The sequence below is a fragment of the Thunnus albacares genome, chromosome 24, assembly GCF_914725855.1.
Source record: "Thunnus albacares chromosome 24, fThuAlb1.1, whole genome shotgun sequence".
Taxonomy (NCBI): Eukaryota; Metazoa; Chordata; class Actinopteri; order Scombriformes; family Scombridae; genus Thunnus; species Thunnus albacares.
In genome coordinates, this window is record NC_058129.1 from 18,253,759 (window position 1) to 18,274,658 (window position 20,900).

At 36.5% G+C, this 20,900-nt stretch overlaps 2 protein-coding genes and 1 non-coding gene across 7 annotated transcripts in view; 1 reads left to right on the plus strand and 2 right to left on the minus strand.

Moving 5' to 3' along the window:
- Positions 1–702: 702 nt before the first annotated feature.
- On the minus strand, positions 703–11,217 carry LOC122976159 (high affinity cGMP-specific 3',5'-cyclic phosphodiesterase 9A-like). 2 transcript variants are annotated; one of them, XM_044344455.1, is made up of 15 exons: positions 10,377–11,217; positions 9,568–9,717; positions 8,705–8,744; positions 8,523–8,625; positions 7,108–7,250; positions 6,922–6,981; positions 6,663–6,840; positions 6,160–6,282; positions 5,980–6,072; positions 5,151–5,218; positions 4,958–5,060; positions 3,856–3,960; positions 2,775–2,921; positions 1,448–1,485; positions 1,135–1,221 (listed from the first exon to the last, which is right to left on the minus strand). In XM_044344455.1, the coding sequence occupies exons 1-14, from the start codon at positions 10,696–10,698 to the stop codon at positions 1,456–1,458; spliced, it is 1,665 nt and encodes a 554-aa protein (XP_044200390.1). In that variant the 5' UTR covers positions 10,699–11,217; the 3' UTR covers positions 1,135–1,221; positions 1,448–1,455. The 2 variants fall into 2 exon arrangements, with proteins under 2 accessions (XP_044200389.1, XP_044200390.1); XM_044344454.1 differs by lacking the exon at positions 1,448–1,485 and having other exon boundaries at positions 703–1,221.
- A 336-nt stretch (positions 11,218–11,553) lies between these two features.
- Positions 11,554–20,900, plus strand: part of LOC122976160 (CLIP-associating protein 1-B-like) — an 80,943-nt gene continuing 71,596 nt past the window's right edge. The window contains exons 1-5 of one of the 4 annotated variants that reach the window (XM_044344456.1): positions 11,554–11,820; positions 12,844–13,282; positions 18,396–18,474; positions 20,019–20,122; positions 20,667–20,758. In XM_044344456.1, the coding sequence (XP_044200391.1) occupies positions 13,082–13,282; positions 18,396–18,474; positions 20,019–20,122; positions 20,667–20,758 (476 nt within the window). In that variant the 5' untranslated portion in view covers positions 11,554–11,820; positions 12,844–13,081. The remainder of the gene's footprint in view (positions 11,821–12,843; positions 13,283–18,395; positions 18,475–20,018; positions 20,123–20,666; positions 20,759–20,900) is intronic. The other 3 variants (XM_044344457.1, XM_044344459.1, XM_044344458.1) reach the window with 3 other exon arrangements.
- Positions 17,919–18,047, minus strand: LOC122978187. The gene has a single exon (XR_006402359.1). It is a non-coding gene; the product is annotated as a U4atac minor spliceosomal RNA (small nuclear RNA).

Here is a 20,900-nt window from a genome sequence, read left to right on the forward strand (position 1 = left end):
TTTGTTTTTTAGCAAACAACATTGACATTATACTGTAAATCATGTTATTATTATACCTTAAACATACTGCAACTTAATACCAAGAAGAAAAGCAGTTTCCTAAATTTATAAAGTAAAAATAAGTTCATTTTTGGGGCTATTTAAGATATTTAATCAACAAAATTCATCTTTCTGAAATGGTGACAGTCACTCATAAAGGCTAAGAAATGAAAAATTTGTATTTTCATTTGTAAAAGTTTTACTATAATAGTGAAATATTTGGATGTGCACATGAATCAGTTATTAGCTACTTGTAACTTTTATTTTACATCAAGCAAAATTAATTTAAAAAAAAAACAATAAAATGCTGAGTAATTTAAAAGATGAGTCTGATGTCACTCTGCATCTTCTTATTGTTAACAAATCCTGTGAAAAGACAGAAACCAACCGTGCTTTGTCTCATTTTTCCTCCCGAAGACATAAATCTTAACACTTAAAAACACCACAAATGTATCATTTCATGTTTGTTTTTTTAAAAAAAAGGTTCAGTAATTCCCTAAAACAGCTGGTCACTGTACAGTGATTTTTAACAAACAAACAGGAGGAAATAGTGCATTTATTGGGGACTATTTTCAGCGGCGGATGAATCCACATTTGGTGCTCTAGTGAGTATTTCAGGCAGCAGGACGGTGTGTGTGGGGTTGAATCAGAATAAACTACAGTGTAAATTCACTGTGATGAATGAACATCGTTTTTTAATAGTTTTTGGACAATAATACTGGAGATCAATCACTTGTAATTGCTTAATTTTTGGGGGATATTTCAACAAGAAGAAACACCAGATTAATCCTTTAATATAATCCCACTCTTTTATTGAAAATGTAAACAAACTGTCCTCTCGATGGAGCTGTTTGACCTCATGACAAAAAGTGATATCAGGCCAGATAATGAATCTGATGATGATGAACATACAGACATCCACAGCGAGATTCCCCCGCTACACAAGAACACTGTAAAATGCTTCTAATATTTCACATATAATGCAGAAACATGTTTTCAGATGCAATACATTCATATCTAGTTGTAAAAGGTGCTGCTGAATATGATGATGATCTGAACCTAACAAGTGTCGGACTCTCTTCCTCTTCACGGTTTGGTCGTCCCCCCCACCTCCTCCTTGGTGGCTCTCTCCATGTCAGAGTAATACTCCAGAGCCCTTCGCACCGGCTCCAGGATGTGTTGCTGCACAACAACATGAGAACAGAACTATTAGCTTCAAAAGAAAAAAAAAGTACCTAAAACTTCCGGTCATGAGCGCAATTTCTTACAAATACAAGAGATATCAGAGGCTTACATGTCAAATGATATTTGGGGTGAAGTGTGTGAATAATCTTATTATAATTATAATCGTATTATTCAGCAGTGGAAAGTAATTAACTGTACTTAAGTACTATTTTGAAGTACTTACTTGAGTGTTTAAATCTTTTTGCTACTTTGTAGATCTATCTAGAGGGAAATATTGTACTTTATACTCAAGTAAAACTCCAATATTTCACAAAAATGTAAAAATTAGGGAAAAGTTCTGGGAAAAAAAAATTCAAATTTATGTATCAGAACTTTGTTTTTTCTTCTTTTCTGCACAAACAATCATCAGACAGTTGCTCAGATTTATCAGGTGACTCTTAATAAATCCTGATGATCAAATACTAATAATAAAATGTTGTTTATGCACCGATTCATCCGTATTAACCCATAAGAACCCATTTCTCCTTAAAGGAAAATTACGGGGAATATAAAACAGACCAAATGAACCACAAGGAATATATTTCTGAATTTTATTTTGAAATTCAGAACATGTTAAATGTAATACAGGACGTCTTATTAAATGGGTTGAAACCTACTTTTAGTAACAAAAAACAAGCTTTTTAAAATTAGCTAGTTCTGTCACATTTGCTGACCAGGCATACCACCGCCATTTTGGAAGTGATGTCATGGGTACACAGATTCACACATTGTCACATGACTGCACCAGGATGTTCAGTTATAAAGCTGTATAAGGAATTTTTCCAGAACATTGAAAGGGTTGGTGACACCTGTGTCACCGTGGGTTCTTATGGGTTAATAATGTACTTTTATGTTTAATATAGTCACAGTCTGACTTTCTGCAAAACAAGTACTTTTACTATTAATACTTTTAAGTACATTTTGCTGCTAAAACTTATGTACTTTTACTTAAGTAGGTAGGAAGTGTATTGTTACTTTTATTTAAGTAAAGTAAAGTAAGATCTGAGTACTTCTTCCACCAATGGTTTTATTTTCCATTTAAACTCAGTCTCAGACTAGTAATATTTTTCCCTTGTTTTGTGTTTTTTTAATTAGGATTTTTTTTATTACATGTGCTTTTTAACATATTTCAATAGATTTTTTAAATGTATTTATTGATCAAGAAATCTTACATTAAATTTTCATATGTGACAAAGAAAAGCAGCAAATCCTCATATTTGAGAAGCTGAAATTAGAGAATATTCTGCAATTTTTGCTTGAAAAATGACTTAAACTATTCATGATTCTTAAAATAAGTCTCAAAATTATATCAATTAATTGTTTCAGCTCCAGTATTTGTTATAATTTATGTACTTTTCATGTGGAGTTTTTTCAGAACAAAGCCATAACCACATTATAAGACCTACATTATTTAGTCAAAGTCCTCAGTAAAGAGTCAGATCCATGAGAAAGAATTGCTGTATTGTCTGTATCGTATCATACAGTGTAAAGCAGCAGCCGTGATGTTTTACCTCCAGACAGGGGAACAGCTTGGTGAGCTCGGTGAGGAGCGGCAGGAGAACAAACCGGATGAAGTTGGTCTGAGACGACGGTTTGGACACTTTGTCTCGATCCATGAACGGAGTCACTGGAAGCCCTTTGAGTTTCTCTGTGTCACTCTGCTCCACACGAAACGAGGAAAAAGGAAAAAACACGTTATTGCACTGGAATCACTTGATTTGTAAAAGACAAGAAATATCAAACAATATTATACAATTTTCATAATTACTACAAAATCCCCATTAGTAAAAAAAAAAAAGGTCTCTTCTTTTGCCTCCTACAGCTCATTTCTTAACTAAATTAAAGAAGCTAACTTTAAATTTATTCAAAAACCAGTAAGAATTCATAAGATCTTGAAAATTAAACTTAAACTAACCCAAATTAAACTGCATCTATGCATCTTTTTGGCAATTTAAAAATAAAATTAAGTCGTATTTCCGTTCGTCAAATCAATATTCAACACTGGAGGTAAAATTTGTCCATGTTAATAACTTTTAAATGTCCGATCTTTCTCTCCAAAACACGATAATGTTGAATAATAATTACTGACTTTGCAGTGAAAGGAAATAAAACTCCTCTGACATTTAATCATTTATCACAGCAACAAATAAAGAAGCAAAGTTGTAGGTATATTTCTCTGTATTTTTGGCCCTTTTCTTTCATTTTTATAAAGATTTGCAGTTGTGAGCACAGATTTATCCAATTGTAGAGTAGAAATCAATCTAATATATCAAAAGTTTTAAAGAAAGAAAGAAAAAAGTGATAATTAACTGAAGTTTTGGTTCAGATTTCAATGTCTTTGTCAGCCTATTTTAAAAGTTTCCTGTATTTATTTTCATTTTTTTGTAACTAATTATTTTTCCAAGCTGCCATTTTCAAAAGCTGAATGTCTCATTTTTGAATTCAGCTCTTGTTGGACGTTCTTGTGAGGATTTAGACTTTAGCTGTTCTCGCTTCTGTCTCTCTTTCTTGGATGATGACCTCGATAAATAACTCTCCGTCACCGATCACAGTCACTTCCTGTGTATTGATCGGTAAACTGAGAGTATAAACCTGGTTGAAGAACTCCTGCAGCAGACAGTCCAGCCAGGGCTCGGCCACGGCCATCGGCCTCGCCTCGTTGGAGATGTCGCTCACCTTCACCATGATCTTCATCAGCTGGAAACAAAGAGACGCAGAATCAGAGTCACTGGTAAGACTGGTTTTGTCCAGTTGATATGATGTTCCTGTCAAAGTACAGTACAGGAAGTTTAAGTGTATGTCAGTGGTATTTGATGTTTAACTCTTTCTCTGATGCTGACCTTGAGAAGTTCATACGTGTGTTTACATATATAATCGTCTTATTATGGCTGTAGGTTGTTGTAACTTCAGTTGGTCACTCAGCTTTTAACTGATGAAAGGAATCAAGATGAGGATCATAACAGCCCTGTTCCAACCTCCCTTCACTTATTGATTGTAAGAGGTTGCTGCACCTTACAAGCCAGATGCAGTTTCTTTTTTTTTTTTAGCTCTAGTAAGTTTTATTTGCTTGTTGAAAAAGTTAAAGGAAGTGTCAACTAACTTTTTCCAGCTTCTTGACCCTACAAGGTTCTGCTTCTGCCGCTTTTTGTATAACTTTAGTATAAATACATGTTAATTTTGATTCATATGTTACGTTTTTTCTGACTTTATGTGAATGAAAATGTGCAAATGTGCCTGTTTTCTCATTGGAAATAGATACACAAATATCATTGTCCAAGTCACAAAAGCAAAGTTAAACAGTAATAATAGCCATTTTCTAGAGCTGCTTTTTAGGTGTAAGCAATTAGAAAACTACACTTATTACCCAGGAACAAAGGACAAGTAAAACTTTGTTACACAACGTTACTCTTTAGTTTATTTTTTTGATTAAACATTTAGTCTAAAAAACCCCTGAAAAGAGTGAAAAATTTCTGAGAGCCAAAGGTAATGTTTTCAAATGTCTTTTATCTGAATTAAACCCAAAGAATATTCACCTCACTGTAATATAAGACAAGTAAAAGCAGCAAATTCTCATATTTAAGGAACCTGCAACCATCAAATGTTTGGTCAATTAATTTTCTGACGTTCAACCGAAAAACACTGAGAAGAGAAAAACAGAACGGCTCACAGAAGTTTTCAGTTTGTGTTTCTTTACCACGTCTTTGTGCTCCTTATTTCTGAAGTCGAACACCGGCTGCATGATTTTGAACTTGTTGAGGATTTCGTTGTGTCTCGCCATGTCAGTGGCCAGAATACATCTGAAAGATATATATATATTAAATAGTTCAATGCACTGAACAAATAATAACAACATAAAACATGGACGAGGCTGTTAGCTGAAGTCTTACTTGATCATTCCTCCGCGGATGTGTTTGTACTGCTCGCTGGTCAGGTTTTTCAGGATGTTGCACTCTGGCTGCAATGGAAAAGAAGTTGTTCATTTGAATGTACAACGATACAGTTTGTGTTTTTTATTTAACCACTTTAATATTTGCAGGGCAACATATTTTATGATCATTTTAATATTGTAATTGAAACTCCTGAGATACTTTTTCATCCCATGTATTTTGGATGTTTATGATGTTTAATTATCTTACCTTTCAGAAACAGTTAGTGGACTTCTGATATGGTGTTTGTCCATTCTTGGAGCCCTTATCTACATTAAACTCTCAGTTTCTGCATCTTTATCTGTTTCTTTGACATTCACATTTTTCCACATTTACTTCTGAGGCAAATTCTGAATTAAATAAAACGTTTATAAGGTTTAAATTGAACAAACTTTCTGTAAATGTTAATAAATCTAACTTTTGGGATATTTTGGGATATTAATCTGCCTTTTTATTGAAAATAACATCTGTCAAGTCTCATCGGTACGATTTCTTGGTGTTTCACTGAAAAATTAAGCTGAAGAAACAAAACCAATCAGTATCAAATCAATAAATTAAGTAGTTTGGTTTATCACAAATGTTTCAATCTTTATTACAGTTTAGTTTAATTATATCTCACATATTGCAGTATTATTTGAGCTGCTGCTTTTTATACCAACCTGATTAAAATGCTTTCTTCACAAAAATGATTTGTACATTATTAGTTATGTGTTTTGTCACCTGTGCACATAAATAAACTCTAAACTGTCTATGACAGGAAGTCAGGTGACCAGGTGGAGCGGTCTGGTACCTTTGACAGGATGCTGAAGGCGACGGCACAGTGATGGTTCTCCAGAGGTGAAATGTCGTTGTAGCGAAGAGCCAAATCAGTCTGAGCATTGATCTGTGTCACGGAAAAAGCATACACATAACAATAAACTTGTTGATTATAAAACAAATAGATTAAAAACTCAAACAGAGAGGAGGCGACCTGGTAGACGTTGTTGTAGCCGGGGTGGTCGAGGTCGTGGCACAGAGCCGAGGTCAACATGATCACCAGGTCCATTCTTGATAACTTGTTCCTGAGATCTGTCAGCCAGATCAGTCCATACATCTGCCGAACAAGACCCCAGCAAACGCCAGAAACATCAGAAAACAGCTTTTACTTCCACATAAGATATTTTACAGTTCAAAACTTTTTTTAAGGTCTTTGATAATAAAGTTAATCGTTTATCTGTATCCCAAAAGAGTAAATATCTTCTCTTATAAAGAAAAAAAATCAACTACAGCAATCTGAAATCTGAATGTCAGTTGGGCTGTAATCATTTTTGTCAAATCCATATGTAAGGTGTAAAGCGTAAAGTGTTGAAAAATTGTTATAGCAAAGTATAAATCCAAGTATAAGGCTCATTTGTGTCCCTTGTGATGACCACAGTTTAATTCTCTTATCTCAGATATAAACACAACGCCACCATGCTGATTTCTGTTTCTTACCATCTGAGTGACGCAGAAGCAGTGCTGGAAGTTGTGGAAGGGGATGTTGTTGTAGTGGCAGTACACCTCAAACAGGAAGTTCTGCAGGACTTCCAGCTCGATGTGGAACGCCGTCAGGAAGTCCAGGTCGGTGTACATCACCTGGAGGAGCACCAGCATCTCCGCCTCCTCCCACTGCCTGTCAGCAACATGACACACAAGTATGTGTGTGTGTGTAAGTGTGAGTGTGTGAGTGTGTGTTTATGTAATTTGTACTCACCAGTTGTCAAAAATGGGAGTTTTGAGATGCTCTCTCACTTCTTCTGTCACCTGCAGCGAGCTACGGCAACACAGGAAAGACATGAATCTAAACTTTTGTCCTAAAAAGCAAAGCAAAATTAGCCAAAAACAACAAGATCACATGATTCATATTCTGATTTTGTTCAGAAACTGCAGACCACGTCACCTCATGTTGAGGAACTTCCTGCGTACTTGTTGGCGCTCCTCCTGCACGCTCAGCTGAGGCATTTTGGGTTTCGGGAAGAACTTGGAGAGCTGCTGGTCGCCGTCGTCCCTGAACAGACCCATCCAGCTCAGGTGCTCCACGCTCTGACAGTGAAGAAACTTTATTATTACAACTGTTCATGTTGATGGGATCAGTGTGAAATAAGTCACCCGAAGGAGTAAAACAACTAAATTTGACTCTAAAAAGACAAAAGTGAGGCCATGAATGATGACATTTATTTAAGCAGCCTGCCCTCTAATTCGTTAAATTTAAAGCTTTAAATTGTGATTATATAGTAAGTAGTAGTAGTAAGCAACTAGTAAGTAGAAAAATAAAATGTTAAAAGTCAGAGAAAAACTCTAAACACAAGGAAACCATCATACAGGAACTACAACGATACAGTAACAGATGTGCAGACAGAATCAGACAGAATCAAAAAGCCTTATTGTGTGGCTCCCACTGAGGAGTAAACATTACAAATAAGGAACAAATACCTTTGGGCAATCATCTGTGCAAAACCTACTTTACAATATTGTTATTGATGTATTTTTAAATAAAAACATATTAAACAGGCAATGAGGTTTTCTTATCTCATTTTTAAAAAAAACAACAACAAAATTTTCCAGATTTCCAGCATTCAGTATCTCGGTAAGAAAGTCTAAATCTGTGATTTGATCTTCTTAAATATAGCTGATGTTTCTAGTTTGGTGGTTGTGAATTCTGCTACGTATGCAGAAATAATCATTAGAGAAAGTTTCTAAACCTGTTTGTTGATCTGGGAAAGATAGCAGAACTTGTCAACAAATCTCTTAAACAGAAATCATGGAGGAAAATAAATGTAGTGTAGTTGCCAATTATCCCAATGTTTTTTGTTATTTTATATTAAATCATATTAATATGTGGTTACTAGTTTGATTTATCTGTCGTTACTTCCAATAAATTATGTTAAAGTGGCTCTCTCCAATAGCACAGTATCTTTATAGGCATTCATATGTTTGGTTTCTGTGTTAAGCCCAACTAAAATAAAATATGTGACGTTATCTTGACGTTGAGGGAAAGTTATATTTAGAGACATGATATAGATTATTCAAAATTGCAGTCACAGTATTAAGCTTTTTTAAAAGTTTTGCACACAAATGAAATATTAGATTAGCCAGTGTACAAACAGATCATTAATGTCAATTAAAAACAACAAAGGCCCTAAAATTGATCCCTGTGGGACACCACATTTAATTTTAAGATGGTTAATTCCTTCATAGGTGACAAATGAGGATACTGGCAGGTTTTATCCACTTATTTCTACATGTTATGAGCTGTTAATAAGCTGTTATTGAATTGCAATTTCATGTCCAGTTGTGTTTGTGTGCGTGACGAACCTCCAGCTTCCTCTTAAAAGACTCCACTTGGCTCTTCAGCTCACAGATGATGTCTGGAGTCTTTCCCACGTCTTCGATTACTTTGGTCTCCAGATGATGCAGCCTGAGGACGGAGACGGGAGGTGACAGTGAGTCCTTTTCAGCGAGACGCTTCAATGAATCACTCGCCAGGATGCACTCACCTGTACTCCATGCTGTCCAGCTCTGTCGGCAGGGCCACACCTGCATGTGGAAGGAAAGGACAGAAAAATCAAGAGAAACCATAACATCGGAAAATGTTTTGATCCAAAAGAATGTCAAACCTACCTTTACAAAATGAGTATTTTGTTACTTTTACTGATAGTATGCAGTTTAAGGTTTGGAGATGATAAAAACAACGAGAATTTACAGTTAAACTCCCTTATTATTGAAACATTTTGAAACTATGAGCTTCAGGACTGGATTTTACGTTTCGAAATCCATTTATTTGTCGAATTAAAGGACAAGTTTAAGTGTGTCTTAAAACAACAGTCAGGTGTCCATATAAACAGCGAAAGAGGTTTTCCTCACTGTAATCATTCCTCCTGTTCATACTGGATATTAAAAGATGGTCAATGTAAGTGATGGGGAACAGAAACAGTCCTCTTTTTGTGCTAAAAATGCATTTAAAAGTCTCTGTGAAGCTTATATTCAGCTTCAGCAGTCTGAGTTAGTCATATCAAGTGGATATCTGACACATTTACAGTCTTTTTAGCATCAAATTCCCTCTTTGTGTTTCCTCGGACAGTGTTTCCCTGTTGAGCTGTAGTGGAAGTATAGTAACAAAAAGAGGAACTTTGGCACTAAAAAGACTGTAACGTTGAAAGATATCTACTTGATTTGACTCATTTGGACGCTGAAGCTTCATATTAGCTTCAGATAAACTTTTAAATACATTTTTGTACATTTTATCCTCATCTCTTACATCGTAAGTGCATTATGAAGGGATCCTCTAATGGTCAGTATGAACAGAGGGAATGAGTTTCAAGCCATCGTTTTAGACTTTGTCACAGAGGAGGCCGCTTACTCTGAAGATCTGACGCCACCACCTCCAGCCGGTAGTACGAGTCCTCGCTGTTGGCCTCCAGCCGGGGGGAAATGTTCACCACGCTGCCGTTTCTGTTGTACATCTTCAGGATGTGGTTAGGGCCCGCCTCTGCCGCCGCCCGAAACAGATCTGTCAGTCAGAGGTCCAAACAATTCACAGATAAATGGGTTGACAGAAAATAGCAATGACGTTTTAGCTATTTATCAAATAAAAAATAGCAAATATTTGCTGTGTACTGCTTCGCTTGATGATTTGGTTTTTTTATGTAACTACAAAAAGACTATAAAGAGACTAGTTTTGGCTCCTGATCAGACTAAGTAAGCATTTTAAGACATCACATTATTCTCTAAATCAGTATTTATCAAACAGACACATGCTATTAATGCAATACAATGAAAAAACATCAATTAGTGTTAAATGAATGACTGAATATCAATATAAAATCATTAATCCAAGGACATGATCATTTTTTTAAAAATAAAACATGTTTATTATTAGCCTCTTTAAAGGTCAACCTGTCATCACATGGTTTATTCATCACTGTCTCAAGATGTCGAGACCACAGTGAAGGACCTGTCAACGCCACATGGAGGTCAAGTCTTTACACAGAACCCACTAAAGGTTTATCGGAAACTTTCACTTTCATACATGCAGTTTTTGCTCATATAACTCGTTTTTGACACTTTCATTTGTGATTAAGTGTAATATTTAAATAAAATACTAGTTATTACATTGTCTTATTACATTACATGATGATGATGTGTATAAATCAGCAGTGTTTTTCTTACCTTTGACATCAGCAGCAGAGCAGTCGGCTCCGAACTCTGCCTGCTCCAGCCTCCCGTTAACCATGAAGTGGATGATTTTTGTTGTCATCCCAGAACCAGGTGGGACAAATGAAATGAGACTTCTGGACACTGACATGATCACCTGGAGTGTTTGTAGGGACACCTGCAGCTGACAGATAGCCCTCCTCTCCTCTCTCTCTCCTCTTTCCCATCCTCTCTTCTCTCTCTCCTCTCCTCTTCTTGGTCCTCTTTCACCTGTTCTCGCTCTGTTGAAGGTGCTATGTGGAAAGAAAGTAGTTCTTTTTTCTGTGGGGCTGTACATTTTGGGACCAGTGTATTCTGTGAAAAACAAAAAACAAAAAGCATGCTGATGAGCTTTCTGTTCGGGCAGGCTAAAAACTGGCTACTTGGCTCACAAGAAGGAATAAAGTGGAAGATTGTGGGCCAGTAGACCCCGTGTTATTGTTGAAGGGGCTGGTCTCTGCACACCTCAGGGCTGAATATGCTTATTACAGTTTTATGAATGATATTGTGGGGTTTCAGAAGGTCTGGCGTATAGACGGGGCTGTGTGCACTGTGGGGGAGGAGGGTCTCTGTATCTAAATGTGATGATTGGATATCATGGTTTGTATTGTTTTGTTGAAAATTGATAGGCTGTGTGTGTGTGTGTGTTGAGGAGTGATGGGTGTCTGTGAGGTGGGATTTTGTTCTATTTTATGCTTTTTCTCAATGAGGAGGAGCTGTATGTAGTGTTGTGAGTGCCTCTGTTTTTATGAAAGGACATCGAAAGTCTTCCTTCTCCTCTTACTCCTCTCTTCACTTTCTCTCCTTTCACCTCTCTCCTCTCACTCCTCTCCCCTCTCTCCTCTCAATCATCTCCTCTCCTCCCCTCTCCTCTCATTCCTCTCCTCTCTCCCTCTCCTCTCCTCTCCGTTCTCCCCCTTCTCCTCTCCTCTCCTCCCCTCTCCTCTCAATCATCTCCTCTCCTCTCCTCTCCTCTCATTCCTCTCCTCTCTCCCTCTCCTCTCCTCTCCGCCCATCTCCCCTCCCCTCCCTCTCCTCTCCTCTCCTCTCCTCTCCTCTCCTCTCCTCTCCTCTCCTCTCCTCCTCCCCACCCCTGCCCTCTCCTCTCCTCCTCCCCTCGTGTTGCAGGGGGCGGTGTTGTTGCGCAGCTCCGCCGCCAGGTGTCGCCGTTCTGCCGCATCCCTCACTGCATCCTCTACGGCGTCTGCCATGGGACATGTCATGATTTACTATGGCAAATAGTCATTCCTCCGTCTTTAATTACTATGAATTACTTGTGAATGAGGGTTTTAGACATTGAAACTGCGTGAGGATTAAGTATTAATAGTTTAATGAAATGCAATGTGAAATAACGGTAGTTTGTGGCCGGAGGCAGCATCGCCACTTTTGACTTTTTGCTGGGAACGATTCAGTCCATCCGGTGAGTAAACCAAGAGCTGGTTACTGAATTAATAACTAATTAATTAAACCGCTAGAAGCCGGTAAGTAGTGTTATAGTTAACTGTACTCCTCCCGGTAACTTAACGAACTAACTCAGCTCGCTTAGCTAACGGTAGCTTGACTGTATTCAGGTTAAAAGCTGGCTAGCTGGGATGCTAGCAAGGGAAGCTAACAGCTACATAAACTGTTGTGACATTTAACGTTCAGCTGTTTAAGCAGTTAAGTCACTTAACGGCCGGTTAGCTCAACATAAAGGAGCCTTACTATCTCCAAACCTGAGCTACAAGTCGGCAAGCTAAGGTTTCCATCAAGCTGACCGGTTCAATATCAGTGGTGGAAAGTAACTAAGTACATTTACTCAAGTACTGCACTTGAGGTACTTGTACTTTACTTGAGTATTTCCATGTGATGCTACTTTATACTTCCACTCTACTACATTTCATTTCATTTCCAAATAGTGATTTTTCCCTCTAAACTTCTCACATGCTTTCATTTCAATAAATGTTCAAATGATCCAATATTTCAGCAAAAATCAAAGATTAGAGAAAAAGTCCAGAAACTGAAAACAGATTTGTGTATCAGAACTTTGTTTTTTCTTCTTTCCTCTCCCATTAATCATCTCACCACCCCTCAGATTTATCTGCTGACCCTTTGGAGGGGCCCGACCCCTAGGTTGGGAACCACTGGACTGAACTAGTTAACTGTATATAGTTTATACAGTTAGATAGTTTATAATATACATATTTTACTGCAATACTTTAACTAGATCAAGCTCATAACACTTATATACTTTTACTGTAGTAGGATTATTCATGCAGGACTTTTACTCTAATGGAGTATTTTTACATTGCTGTATCTGTACTTTTACTGAAGTAAAGGATCTGAATACTTCTTCCACTACAGTTAAGTACTATGTATAAAACAGTTAAGTCTCAATTTAAGTGTGCTACTTGGTAAACTTCGCCTAATTTATTGCTTTTTTTCTTGTTAAATGTCGTTACAGCGAAGCCACACAGGAGAATGAAGTGCAGTGTCTGGTGCAGCCCTCCACTGCAGGACATTATGGTGCTCATTTCGGCTCATTTAGCAACATTAGCTGCTTCTTAAAAGTAAAAAAACCGGCGTATAAAAAGGGCCAAATATCCTGCAGCAGGTCACAAGGCTTTGGTGGACAAAACACGAGGAGAAGTGCCAGCTGGAAGTCTGCTCGCGCCTTGAATTTCCTCTCCCAGGCAGCAGCCATGGAGGAGGAGGTGAGCATGGAGTATTTACTGGAGCAGGTGATGCAGAAGGACCTGGGGAAGAGAATCCAGGTGGGGCAGGAGATCATGGAGCTCATTCTGAGCGAGGAGAAGTCCCCTGACCTGGAACAAGACCAGACTATGTTGGACAGGATGGTGGACGCGGTGGCCAGCTCCTGGGTCAACTCCAGTCACTTCAAGGTGAGGACAGTTGTTGTTTTTAAAGAATTTAACAGGTAAAGTTGAAGATTTTAGTTTCATGAAGGTGACAGGAAGTGGAAAAAATGACCATGCTCCACCTCTCTCAAACATGTTTTTAAAAATAACTGCGAGATGCTCTCGACCAACCACTCAGCTGTCAGCTGTTGCATCACAGCTGCTTGGTTCATGATTTTACAGAAACAAAGTCCTTAAAATATACTTGAATTACATTTTAGAGTCTTAAAAGTAGTAAAATGTTACAAATACAGATGTTTTTCACCATGTTTGGTTTGGTTTGATCCAGAAGATGTCCTACAGTATATAATATGATTTAATTCACTTAATTATGTAGTCATTTGTCATATTAGTGTGTTAATAATTAAAGTTACAGTTTGAGTTTATCCCGTTATGCACTGAGCTGAAGGAAATTTACACCAGAACTGAAACCAGTTGTAGATTATTTGATCGGTTGATTAACAGTTATTTATTGATCTATATTAATTTCAATGTAATTTATTGTCAAACTCACTGGTTCCAGCTTCTTAAATGTGAATGTTTACTGGTTTTGAACTGTTGGTCAAATTAAATAAGTTGAATATATAAAGTTAAAGTTGAGCTCTGGGAAATAATGATGAGCATTTTTCATTTTTAGATTAAATGTTATAGATTAAACATTTAATAAGTTACTCAAGAAAGTAATCAGCCAATTCAACCGTAATGAATATATTTCTGACAGATAATAATAAAAATTATTTCCCTCATTAATTTATTTAATTAATTTCATGTTGTCATTGTTTCTTTTCTGGCTGTTTACAACTTCAAATTAACACAATTCTTTCACTAAAAGTTGATGTAATTGGAAAAGAAGAAAAGATAATTATGTAAGCTTTTGGAAAAAATATATTGTTTTTTACTCTTCATCTCATAATATCAAATTTCTAGAAAGGAACTGTAATATTATATGAAGTTTCCCAGAAAGACTGACGCAGTTTGGTTCTGATTACAGGGAAAATGGAGACAGTTTTCACTTTTAGTCACATTAATGCAAAAAAACTGTCTTTCTGTGTTGATTGTAAATTACAGCCAAGCATTTAATTAAAAAATACAGAGAATAAAGTTTCCATCAGATAAATGATCAGTTTTTTTCTAGTTGATAAGATTTTAAGAGTTCTTCCAAGGAAATCAATAACATTTTATAAACTCAACCCAACATGTAACTACTGTATAATTTCTTAAAAACTAATATGTACTTAAACTGCGTTCACTGTCTCTGAATAACATCTCTATATTCAAAGAACTTCACAGGAAATTATTAAGAAATTACAAAATAAATATGACCCTTCATCCCTATTTTATTTCTGCTCGTTGACATATCAGGACGTAGAACATGGACATGTGTCTGCTCTTGTTTTTGTCTTGTTATTCAGTGTTGTGTGTGTGTGTGTGTGTGTGTGTGTGTGTGTGTGTGTGTGTGTGGTGGGAGAGCTACAGTAGCTGTCGAGCCACCGGTCAGGATGATAGGATTCACTGCAGGAGCTCCTTTAAGTGTTAAAGCACCTGACTCCTGTAGGTCTCGGGGACAAACTGTCCTCAGAGAGGTCGTTTTCTTCTAAAGTCGGTTGGCCGGTTGAGAGAATAACTCTGTCCGCCCGCGTACTGTAAGCTGCTATCACTCCCGTTTCCATGGTGCGTGATTTGCATGCCGTCCATGCACGTGTGCGTGTAATTTATGTGGATGTGAGGCTGCTGCTGCTGATTGATCGATACACAGAAGCTGCACTGTAGCGTAGAGCTGCTGTAGAGTGTCATCAGTGGAAACATGATCTCACTTTATATGTTTTTTAATGCAGAGGACTCATTAATATATACAGCAGGAGAGGAGTCAAACCCTGAAGTATGCAATCTAATCTAATCTGTGATGGATCTTTGTCATTAGTTTCAATAATCGTTTGATCAATAAGGAAAAATAGGTATGAAAATAAACATCTCTGTAACTAACAATTATTTCTTTATCGGTTAATCTACTGATTATTTTCTTAATGAATCAATTGTTTTATCTATAAAATGTCAGAAAATAGCCTCTTCAAATGTCTTGTTTTGTCCGACCAACAGTCCAAAACCCCAAAATATTCAGTTTACCATCATATACGACGAAGAAAAGCTTTAAATCGTCACATTTGAGAACCTGAAAACAGCTAATTTTAGCATTTTTGCTTGTAAAACAATTATTCGATTATCATAATCTTCTGTCAGTCGACTAGTCATCGCAGCTCTAATCTCATTTAGTATATGAGATAGTAAATAATTTATTGTGCACAAAACAATCTCACCTCAAGGTCTTTTCAGAAGACAATCTGGAGCTTTCGATCATATCAGATAGTCTTCCTCAACAGTTTCTGATAGAGAATCAACTTTCTTTCTCAACATGGACCAAAAAAAGTCTTTAAAGTGTTCAGAGACGACTGAAATTTGACCTACAATTCTATGACAAGTGGGTGAACTACTTCTGCTGAGGAAGATCATTTATTACAGTTGAAAGCTCCTAAATTGACCTTGTGGTGAGATTGATATGTCACTATTTCTAAGGGGGAATTAACTTCCAGTCTTCATATTTAATTGGGGAAAAAGATCAGATCTGTGAAGCTTGCTGCATCGTTGACACACGTGCACGAATACCGACACAACCAATCATACGTCTGCTTCCTGTGCTGCCCTGGAAACGCAGCCTCCTCCTCCTCCTCCTCCTCCTCCTCCTCCTCCTCTGGTCCCGTTGATATCTGCGGGGCCGTAACGGGGACGAGGCTCCCAGGCGAACGTGGCAGCAGCAGCAGCGGCGGCGGCTGTGAGCTTAATTTAACAGCACCATTAGCCCAGTTTCCTTCCCTCCGTGACCGAGCCGACAGATGGGAGGAGCGACTTTTACAGAACTTCAGAGTTTCAGTTTGTGGAAATCAGCTTCCTGCCTGGCTGGCTGGCTGGCTGAGCTCTAATGTGTGCGTGCTTGGTTGTAGTAAAAATCATTCACATGTAGGCAGGAGAGCTGCTTCACGTGCCGTTAGTCTAATGGCTCTCGTTAATTGATCGCAGAGCGGCGGCGAGCAGACGAGCTGAGCCTGTAAATTAAAAGACTGTTCAGCTACAGATGAACACAGACAGTTTAACGACAGATGCTGAGTGATTGATAGTAAAAATCAACATTTACGTCTGTCTGAACCTTGTTTATTCACCTTTTTGAGGACATAAACACTTGTGTTAATTCTCTATTCACTGTTCAACACATCATATTAAGCAAGGCTGCAATTAATGATTAATTTCTTGATTAACCGAGCGATCGATGGGTTTCTGAGCTACGTTTGTGTGTCATAAACTGCACAAATCACAAAAGTAACGTGTGGAAAATGTTCAGTATAAGTAGAAGGTGTTCGGATGCACTGATCCAGGTCACAGCACTGAGTTTTAATATTGTGGTGGATAGTTTTACATAGAAACAGGTGAGGAAGACACGTATTTCTAGATAAGACAGCTCACACTTATTATTATTATTATTAGTATATTTTTAGTATTTTTTTGTACTTAAATTATTTATTGTTGTCTTAAAGGATGATGAACATTAAAACAACCACATATATATAAACAACAATCACTTTTAATATGTATTTATGGTTGTTTAATGAATATTGTAAAAGTCAGTCAGCCTCTGTGATCAATACTTCAGAGTTTGAGTTGGATGATGTTGTTTCCCTCTTATATATCTGATGAATAATATCAATCCTGTATCGACTGAATTTGAGTGAACAGCTGCTTGTTGCACTAATGTTTGACATCTGGTGTCATAATTTACTGCTGAAATTACAAATATAAAGTCCAGAACAGGGGGGGCAGGGAATTAATATATGCTAAAGTTAGTTAGCAAATAGGAAATATTAGTTGTGTGAGTTTTGATGATGATGATGAACATTTTTCATGGTTTTGTGGCTGCAGCAAAGGATTATTTCCAATTAATCTTCAGATTATTTTTCCGATTAATCGTTTTGGTCCATAAAACATCGAATCAGTGACAAATGTCCCATCACAGTTTCCTGTAGTCCAAAGTGAGAACAGCCCAAAACCCAAATATATTTAATTTCCTGTAATGTTAGACAAGGAAAAGCAGCAAATACTCACGTTTAAAAAAAACCTGAAACTATCATTTTTGCTTCTAGAAAGCTAAATGATTAATCTGTTATCAAAAAAGTTGCAGATTAATTTATTCTTGATCAACTTTGCAGCTCTAAAGCAATCAGAGGAGATTTATTGATAATGAAAACTACTGCTTGCAATGATAGCTTGCTGCATTTTCTGGACTTTTCTAGATTTATTTGATCTTTCAAAAGCGAGTATTAGTCTTTGTTTTCCAACATCTGTCTGTTCTACTGATAAAAACATGCACATACGATGAAAACCAAAACTTTTCATGAAATAGGAAGCACGTACATCTCAGCTATCAGATATTTCTGTCATTGAAAACAACAGAACGTGCAATGACTTCAGTCTAGATGTAGTACCGCTCAGCGACCAGCAGATGGCAGCAGAGAAACTCTCTGGTCTCTTTGTTCTTCTTCGACACGTCGTGTACGTTTCTCACAATCAAAGTGAGTTTTCCAAAAATTGCACCAGAGCCTGAACATGAAGCTCAGGTGGCGCGTATGTGTTGATATGGTGTCAGCAGGGAGACTCTCACTAGTCGTTCATTGAGTTTCCCATACCACCCCATGACAAGGAAAGTTACAGACAGAGTGTCTGACACCATGTTGTAAAATGTAAACATCACTTTCAGTCACGGTTGTGTTTCACTTCACTGTTTTATCACACAGAATGAAAGATAAGGTGGTTATATCGCAGTTTTAATGCACAAAACCCATTTATTTTGATTCTTTTGTGTGTTTTTAAATGAAAACCCCTGTTTGTGTCAAATTACCCATAATCCTTTGCAGCTCTGATTCAAATCCATTGCTGCAGTGCTGCTCCTGGTGTCGTAGTTGCTCTGAATGTTTTCCTGGCTTTGTTTTTTTTTTGAGAGATTTTATCAGTTTTATCAGTTTTTTTTTTGTGTGTGTTTATGTTCATGTTTCAGGTGGTTTTGCTGGGGATGGATATTCTGTCAGCTCTGGTCACCAGACTGCAGGAGAGATTCAGGACGCAGGTTGGAACAGGTGAGCTGCTTCACATCTGTTTCTCTGCTCATGTAAAAAATAAATATTTAAAATAAAAATTAAATAAATAGATAAATAAATACAGTTTTTAGCCTTGCTTTTGATATTTTATGACAATTATTTACACTATTTAAACATTTATTTTATTGTATTCAAGTTTTAAAATGTCTTATTCCATCGTACTTTTATCAGATTTATCTATTTTATTTTATTTTATATTTATTTCACTAGTTTTTATTATTATTCATGTTTTGTTTTGTTTTTCACATGTGCATTAATCTTTTTTTATGCACTCTCTATATTTGTAGACCTGTTATTTGCTTCTCAGTCATCTATAAAGCACTTTTTTTTCTTTTTGTAATAATTTGCATAAAAGTTTCTACAATAATAAAGTTTGATTAATTGATTAATGTGAAAATAGAGAAAATGAAATGTAGAGAATGTAAATTACAGCAGTGAATAGAGTTGTTACAGTGACATAAAAATACAATTAACTAAAAGTTTATATTTATATATAAATATGATTAACAGTGCATTTTACGATAATAAAGGCACAATCTGTAATTTCTCATTAATTTCATATTCCTGTATTTATAGATAATTCTGAGTTTTTATGAATTTGGCACAAGTTACAAATATCTATTTCAGTGTGAATAGTTAAATTTAAATATTTTGTTACATTTCCTTACCTAAATTATATTCTTTATGTTTTTTAATGCACCTTATCTTACATAATTTCCAGTGTTTTTGATGCACACAGACACTTATCTTTATGTTTTTTACTTTGATATTATAATTTTTTGTTGTTTTTTTTTGTGCTCTGATCATGAAGAAGAAACATTTTCATCTCTGCTATAATGTTTTTATGGTTGAGATGATTGATTATTGTGGTTTATATGATCTACTTCATATCCTGTTAGTGTGTGAATGTAGTTTTCTCAATTTCTCCCCTGAGAAGTTGTTTTGTTTTTGCAGCTGCAGTGACATAAGGTTTTGTCTAAGAGTGGGAATAAGGCAACAAATACAGTCAGAATATATCAAATTGTTCAGCTTCATTTAATATCTCTGGACCAGAACAGGAAATGTTGTAAATCAGTTTTAAATTATTAAGTTTGGAACTTTATTGTCCACATGGTGGAAAATTATCTTTGGTTGCAACACATCACGTTAAAAACAATATAATACAACCAACATCATTTAAAATATGTAGAAGAAAGTAGATTTGTCTGATTTTAGGACTTTTTCACCTTATAAAATGCTTTTTGTGGTATGTAATGACACATAGGAATTACTTTTTTGTGCTTTATACATCTTGTTCTTTATATTGATGCTGCAGTAACATAAGCTGACATGTAGATCTACAGTATTTAGCAGCAATAGAATAAAATTATAGAAAGTAATTTAAATTATTCATTCATATATTTATCTAAAGATCATACAGTGAGCAGAGGAGACCCCTGTCTTTTGTATTATAGTTGTTAAAGACATGAAACTCTGCAGCTTGTCAGTAATCTGTCTCGTTTCTGTTCTCTGTTTCCGCTCAGTTCTGCCGAGTTTAATAGATCGACTCGGAGACGCCAAGGACCAAGTTCGAGACCAGGACCAAGCACTTCTACTGAAGATCATGGACCAGGCTGCAAACCCGCAGGTACACAACAACACACACATTTATACACACCAACACACACACATTTATACACACCAACACACACATTTATACACACCAACACACACATTTATACACACCAACACACACATTTATACACACCAACACACACACACACACACACACACACACACACTTAATGTTTAAGTCGGTCACAGTCAATCAGAGGACATTGCAGAAGATACTTAGTGACTCCTTAGATGAAATATGACCAGAAAACAATTTACTCCTCATGTAAATATCCTTAATGAGAGCATGTTGTAATTACTGTAGTGATTTATAGTTTTCTTTGTGTGATTGATTGTACTGACAAAGGTCACAAGTCATTGATCGGTGGGAGCTTTCCGTTTCCAACAGCCCTCTAAAACAAGCCAGTCTGTAGCGAATAAATCAAAGCCATCTGCTGTTTAATGCTTCAACTTTAGCATCTTATTTCCTCTTATCATTTGAGGAAATGTATCATGAGACTTGGCACACGTGTTAATATCTGCTTTCTATCTATCTTTGTGTGTTTCTGCCTTTTCAGTATGTTTGGGAGCGAATGATGGGAGGCTTCAAGCATAAGAACAACAGGACCAGAGAAGGACTCTGCCTCTGCCTCATCTCAACCTTGAATGTGTAAGTAATCATATAAACTACAAATGTAATGTCATTTGACATGTTTTAGCTTTGTTTAAAGGGTTCTATGTTTGGAATAACTTTGATAAAAGCAGTTATTTTAGGTTTTAAGATGATAAACATAAGGCCAGTGGATTTTAGA